We start from the raw sequence: 7,301 nt of genomic DNA, 5'->3' as shown, positions 1-7,301 counted from the left end.
ATAGATTCTTTTTGAAGTTTTTCTTTCATAATATCGCTGCATGGATCAAGATGCAGAGACCGGGGTGTTCCACCTTTCCAAATAAATAAAAAAACAGATTAGCAGAGTAAATATGAGCTACGTGTTTAATTCGTGGCGTACAGGCTCGGTATGCATGGGAAATCACGTGTTTTTTCCATGCCAAACTCGGCCGTCTCACGGAAAAAATCGAATACGTGAACGTGATGGCATTGGCATTGCTTCTGAAACTGATGGCGCTGGTAAAACCCATGGGTCAAAGGCATCCTTTTCTTGCTTTCCCAGAGTGAGAAACAGCAGAAGCTAGAGTGGCATGGGTGACGGAAAATCTCTTACCATCGAAGTGTGCACATATAGCTCACACTTTCTGCATCCCTTCCTGCCGTTGACGGCTACAGCTTTGTTTTGTTGCTCATCAGCACAATATGCTCTCCTGCCAGACTGCCATGACTATTTCATACAGATTAGTTTAGCACCTCGAGCTGGTGTTTTCCGCAGCAGTCCAAGGGGTTGGTTCACTTTTGGTCGTGCCACCATTGTTTTGCTCTTCTTTTTCTGACCTTCCGGTGCCAATTGGAATCAGGCGTATATATGATGTGTCCCAAGGATACACATACCTGTAAAATTTTCTTTCTTCTTTTCAGAGGAACAAAATATACCATGCATCAAGCTGCAGCCCCAGTTTTCCCTGATTCCAGATGAATCCACACTTTAGCTTTTGCAATTGTGGGCAAGCAACACCACTAATTTGGCGTTTAATTAACAATAAACTAAAGCAAGCCATGTATAAATAACTGTCATTTGGACACCTCAGCACCGTCAAAAGGAGGCCGAGAGGCCGGAATAGATGCTTTCCTCTCCTCCTCCATGCAAAAACAAAGGCATATCATATCATAAAATCTCTCTCTCACACAAACACGCACACGCACCAGTTCGACTTTGTGACAAAACAAAACTCTTCCTTTGAGCAGGGGAGCGAAAGCGGTGGCCTTTCTTTCGCGCATTTGGCATGATAAAGGCGGCCACTATGCACGACTAATCAATCACTCCGTCCATGCCCGGTTGCCTACACCACCACAACACTCCATAGAAGAGGCAAAGAATCTTAGCAAGAACTCTACGGGAGGAATTCTCCTGGTGTGTGTGTTAGATTATCTTTGGTTGTGTGTCCTTGCGCGTCGTGGTTTTGTGCCGTCGCCTTCCTGGAATCTAGCTATCCTCGCTTTATCTTGCGTGAGTAGTGAAACTTTGCTGCCCGTAAATGAAAATGGTATTACAACAACAGATCAAAAGGGGACATATTTGAGATATGTAAATCTTAAAGCAATAATAATTCCTAGTTTTGAGTAATAGATAGGGATATTGAATGTTAAGCTAACAGAATGCCGTGAGGAATTTTGCATGTGAAGTTTGTGAGCTTCCTAACTTTGAGAAATTCAGAGATGACCATATTACGACACGGCGATTTGACCGACCGATGTGCGAACTGAAAAAGATTCAGCACCAGAAAGACACATTCAAGCGCCATTCGTCCACTAAAAGCAGCTCCGGCCTACATCAAAATCTCACCTATACAGCTCATGATGAGCTCAAAAAGAAGGGGAAAGAGCCATCACCAGTACGTACCTCCTCCTCCATAGGCAATAGGTTTAGTTCCAAGCAACTTTATATTACCTCCTCCTGCTCAAATGTTTCTTCAGAAAAGAAGAGAGAAGCCTCAAAGGGTGTGTTTTGTCCACATGTAAAGCCACCTCCCCCTAGTCACAAACCAACTAGTTTATGCATATGCCCAACCGAACGCCCACTACTCTCCATGGTTCTTCTTTCTACACCTTTCACTTGCTAAATCAGTGCCGGGTATAAAATCTCCTCAGCCCTCCCCCACAAGGCTCCCCCACTTTCCCCTCCCCTCGGCTGCGAATCATTCCGCTCGCCGCTCGACATGGCGTCGGAACCTGTAGAGTGCCAGGTGAAAACATTCAACATGCTAGTAACCCTTTCTGTAATTGTGTTGTTGTACTAGTGGTCCTTCTGGTCATTAGCTTGTTCATGTGGCTGAACAGCTGCTAGATTTTTGTTTGGTTGGATTACTATTTAGTCATGTGTGAGTTGTTGTTGGCTTCTTGACAAGATATGCATGGAAGTGTGCTGATGATATGGTTTTGTTTGTTCTGATGTAGGTTGTGGTGCTCAGAGTGTCCATCCATTGTGAAGGGTGCAAAAAGAAGGTGAAGAAAGTACTCCTACATGTTGATGGTACGCCTCATCAATTTGATTGATCGGTGGTTTCAAATGCCTAGTAGAAATTTCCATGTTGGGGACTCTGATAGGTTCAGTTGCATGTGCATAGAAGATGCCATAACCAAAATAAAACATGGTTATAGTATGTTTACTGACCAAAATTTCGGTTCATTTGATCTTGCAGGCGTGTTCAGATGCGACATCGACGCCCGGAGCAACAGGGTAGCGGTCACAACCTCTACAAAGATCGACGCCGGCATCCTCATCGCCAGGCTGCGCAAGTCCGGCAAGCTGGCGGAGCCGTGGCCGGAGCAGCCCAAGCAGCAGCAGGAGCCGCCTCCTCCTGCAGAGAGCCAAAGTCAGGAAACCAAGAACCAAACCGATGATGCCAGCAAGCCTAACGACGCCGCCGAGAGTCCCGCTCCAGCCGCCGCCGCCGCCGCCGAGCCGAGCAACGCACAGCCTCCGGCGCCAGAGCCCGAGAAGACCACCAACGAAACGCCACCGCCGGCTCAAGAAAGCAAAGAGCCCAACGAGCCCAAGGCAGAGACAGGGCCGCAACAACCACCCAACGAGGCGAACGGGACGCAGCAGCAGCAGCATGATCATCATGATAAGCCGATGGATGCCAGGGTGACGATGGAGTTCGACGATGCCCGCAGCAGAAGCATCTACGGCTACGGAGGCCACCAGCAGTACATGCCAGCCACACGGCAGCCGCCGGTTCACGTCATGAGCTACAACGTGGCGCGGCCGATGGCGAGCTCGTCCTACTACGCCGCGGCGCCAACGCCGGCGGCGATGCCGATGCCCATGCCCATGGCGAGGCCGGGGCCATTGCAGGGCGGCTACATAGACGAGTACGCGCCTCCGAACTACTACAGCCGGCCGGCGCCATCGTCGTACGAGCCCTACTACTACTCTGATCCCCAGCCGTCGCCATACCAGCATCAGCGTTCTGCGGCCGACGACTACTACTACGGAGCGCCGCCGCCGCCGCCGCAGAGGAGCGCCTTCTCGCCGCCGCGGGAGGCCTACGGCGACATGTTCAACGACGAGAATGCCAATTCTTGCAGCGTGATGTGAAGAGGATCGATTCGGCAGGTTTAGCTAGTTTAATGTTCTTTAACGGAGGACCACTCCATGTGTTAGAGCCGAAATTTTAGTAGCAGTATTGCTCAGGTTAGTACTAGAATAAAACGAGCTGAGCTTGATGCATGCATGAGGGAATGAATGAGAGGGATCCTTGGAACAGCTCTGATCGAGCATAGTGGAGCAATTTTGTAATATATATTGGTACATGGTTATTATATGTCAGCCTGGACACGGTCCCGGTCCGAGCCGGCGTTTGACCGGACCGAGCAACGTCGCGGTCCTGTCTTTAGGGATCGGACCGGCAATGGCCGAGCTCGGGCCGAACCGAGAGGACCGGTCAAGACATGGACAGAGCGTGTTCTAGAGCTCCGACGACGGCTCATCGAAGCTGGAGGAAGCGTAGCTCATCGAAAAGATGTCTCGGAGCTTGAGAGGAATCAGAGGAAGCTACATGACCAGCAAGAACACAAGAGGGGGCTCATCGACGACGAATCTGACACGACGGCCTGTGGACGGAGATGAAAGAGACGATGGCTGATGCGGCGATGTAGGACCTCCCTCGTCAATATTTTTTATGGAGATGATAGATCCAAGTGGAGCGGGTCGAGTGGACACGATTTCCAGGTCCAGAGAGTGTGTTGGCCGCGCGGAACCACGGACGGCGGCCACCACGACGGCGACGAGTGTGTTGGCCGCGCGGAACCACGGACGGCGGCCACCACGACGGCGACCACCCCTGCCATGCCTCGGCAACCACGCCCTCGCCACACACCTCACACACCATCATTGTGGCCCCGGCAAGCCCCAGCCACGCTCCGTCCACGCCCCCGCCCTGCCTCGGCCATGCTCCCGCCATGCCACTAGAGCTTCGCTCGGTCCGCTCGGTCGGGCCGAGCTTTAACCGGAGCGGACCGAGGATTTTTCGGTCCTGTTTTCTTAGCCCAGACCGGCCGTTTTTTTACCGAGCCGGCCCGGACCGAGCGAGCCACGAGCCGGTCCGAAAGACCGCTCGTCTCGTCCAGGCTGAGTTATATGAACAACGCTCCCCTTCCCTCCAAATCCGATCTCCTCTCTTTTGATCGACCCCCCTCCCCGATCCGATCTCCTCCCTTTTGATCGACCCCCCCCCCTCCCCGATACAAGAGTGCCACCATCATCTAATCGACTGGTCTAGGGTTCCCCTCGAGGTAGAGAATAGAAGACTCGAGCTACTCCACGACGATAACTTCAAGAAGCAGATGACACAGAACATCGTCGCCATCACCGGCCTTGGCACCAAGTAGGGAGCAGGCCTTTCACCTGGATCTTCTCGACGAACCTTCATCCAGCATGTGCATTAGATCTGGACCACGCCTAATACCTAGCATGGTCGGTCCTCCAGCCCACCACCGCTCAAGGATGCCGACCGGCGCCCGAGCCCGCACCACCTGGAGGAGAACTGATCTGGGGTGGGGAACCCCAAATCCTCCGCTGCCAACCACCATGGCAGGCCCTACACTGCCCCGAGGTCGTGGTGGCTCAGCCACCGTCGGAATTCCATCAGGCCGCTGCCCCCATCATGCCAACTCCGCCTCCACGTCGGGCGCCCAAGGTCACCGTTGCATCTCGGCAAGAGACCCCCTCGCACAGAGAGGAGGAGAGCCGGGCTCGTTGTCTACCGTCCAGCGATGGCGGCGACGGATAGGGTTCGACATTCCATGGATAAACTTCCCATGGAGCGATACCAACAACATTGACTAGTGCAGTTAAGTACATCACACATAGTTAAAAGCCCCTATGACACCCATATTTAAAACATAGTGTCGCACAATGTCCTTCAACAATGGGTAAGTTGAAGGGATAAGTTATTTTTCAATGTAAGACTTACTCGAACAATGGTTATTTTTCATCGTACATTTTTTAGGAGGGATAAGTTCTTGGAATGGATGGTATCAACATATTTGAGGACATTGATAAGAGAAGTAATCCATACTTTGATTATGTAGAACATTGTTTGACAAATTGTCAATGGATTGCTAATATGAGTGGGGGGTCTTATGCAGTGGAACTATTATATATGGTGCTATGACATGCTAGTCAACAAAAATGCCATGGCTCATAATTTCCAACCTAGGATGGCACATGCTTTTCATTCAATGAAAGCTCGTTTTAGTGTAGGGATTTGTAACATGGCTCCGAGGGTTCACTATCTTTACACATACAAAGGGATCAAAGAAGGTAATGAATGGTACCTTTACAACTTTCCAATGTTATAAACTACTCGTTAAATAATCGAAATGGATTGTAACACACTTTATTTTATTTTTTGCATTGTATTTTTTGTTCTTGAGACGTTTACTGGACTTACGTGGGAATAAAGGAAATTTCGAACAATGCCCCGTTACCAAACATAGTTTTTATAGTATTTTTGTTATTTGGTTTGCATTGTAGTGTACTTCCCTTAATAAATTTTATTCATTACATTTCATAGCTTATCTTTGGTTGTTGTATTATATGAGAATTCCAAATCTTTCAACGGTGTGCCTTTAGTACTTTCGCCCAATGTGTATCATGTAGTTGATGTGAATGCAACCAAAACTCATTTTTGCTGATCTACACGTAATTAAGGAACCAACTGGGTTATGAAAATATGCATGATCTTGTGTATGTGAACTACAACACGAGACACAACAAAAATATATTGAGAGACGAGAGGGAACATGATCCTATCTCCATAGTGGTGGATGCGCACAAAGTTTGGTCAAAATAACCTAGTAATGGAACGGCTAAATCACTCATTGGGTGGAATCTAGACTAATTTTACGTGAAGAGCCACCCATGTAAATTTGTTGTTGAATAAGTAAATCGGGAGGAAGATTGCAAAGGGAAAGCTTGGTCACCACAACAAAAAGAAAGAAAATAAACTTAATGCTTGTTGCAAAACATAGAAGTTTGAGAAAGGCAAAGAGGAATATTGGGCTGACCAAAGATGTTGACTGCGAGGATGAGTTCACCAATAATGATGATGATGATGATGATAATGTATAGGAGAAAGAGAATGAAGAGATCAAACCAACCGATGGCAACTATAATATTTATATGAAGAAGGGAGTGGGCCTGAGGAGATGTAATCGCCTGAAGAAAATAGAGCGGTATATGTCCTCATCTTCATTCTTTCTTCATTACTAACATAATTGTTACCATCGAGTGACTTGATCGCGTCAACTTCGTATTTATCTACATTATCACCATCGCCATCATCACTTTTGGCAAAGTCATCCAATTTCTCATCTTCGGTCGACATTTCATATTTTTTTCTCAAACTTCTATTTTTGCAAGGACATGAAGTGTCTTTGTCTTTCTGTTTTTATTTCTTCTCTTGTAAATAGGTTTTGTGTTTTTTACGAGGAAGTTTTCCCTTTGTACTCTCTCAATTTATTTCATCAAAAAGTGTGCATGGGTGAGGGTGACTATCTTTCATCTAAAATTATACTAGGTTCATTCATTGAATTGTTTGGTCTTTTCACTAATGGGTTATCTTCACGAGAAAATGTGACATCCATCATCATAGCAATAGGCTGAAATTACCACTTCCCCCACTCAATATTATTTTCTTGTACACAAGATCATGCAATTCTTCATCATTCGATTGGTTAGTTAACTTTGTGTGTAACAAAGAGACTCCGATTTTTTTGCAACATCTGGATGATTCATATTTAGAGACAATATGAATATCACACTTTCGGATCAAAGAGTGGTACCATCACATTGCAAAAGGGATAACAATAATTAAAAAACTCACCTTGATAACTTACATGTATTAGCATGGAAGTCCAAGAATTGTGTCACTCCCATCATTGATTTTGATATCACACATCTTAACTTTTCAGCTGCATCTAGCACCATGGCCATCCTTATATTTGGTATGACCTCCGGGGACCAAGAGAATACCTAGAAGATACAATAAT

General features: G+C 47.4%; 1 protein-coding gene across 1 annotated transcript; it reads left to right on the top strand.

Annotated features, from left to right (window-relative positions):
* Positions 1–1,701: 1,701 nt before the first annotated feature.
* LOC123440782 (heavy metal-associated isoprenylated plant protein 35-like) lies at positions 1,702–3,548 on the top strand. The gene is made up of 3 exons (XM_045117330.1): positions 1,702–1,987; positions 2,199–2,274; positions 2,444–3,548. Exons 1-3 carry the CDS (start codon positions 1,961–1,963, stop codon positions 3,343–3,345), a joined length of 1,005 nt encoding a protein of 334 aa, XP_044973265.1. The 5' UTR covers positions 1,702–1,960; the 3' UTR covers positions 3,346–3,548.
* Positions 3,549–7,301: the final 3,753 nt, after the last annotated feature.

This window comes from Hordeum vulgare, chromosome 3H (assembly GCF_904849725.1).
Source record: "Hordeum vulgare subsp. vulgare chromosome 3H, MorexV3_pseudomolecules_assembly, whole genome shotgun sequence".
NCBI classification, from domain to species: domain Eukaryota; kingdom Viridiplantae; phylum Streptophyta; class Magnoliopsida; order Poales; family Poaceae; genus Hordeum; species Hordeum vulgare.
The sequence above is the reverse complement of the archived record's forward strand: the minus strand, read 5'-3'. Positions and strand labels throughout refer to the sequence as shown.

What these genes read in the sequence shown, in the direction of transcription:
- LOC123440782 (XM_045117330.1), top strand. Translation starts at nt 1,961, where the DNA reads ATGGCGTCGGAACCTGTAGAGTGCCAG. An exon ending in CGGAACCTGTAGAGTGCCAG is followed by an intron (nt 1,988 to 2,198) that starts GTGAAAACATTC and finishes GTTCTGATGTAG; the next exon opens with GTTGTGGTGCTCAGAGTGTC. An exon ending in AGTACTCCTACATGTTGATG is followed by an intron (nt 2,275 to 2,443) that starts GTACGCCTCATC and finishes TTGATCTTGCAG; the next exon opens with GCGTGTTCAGATGCGACATC.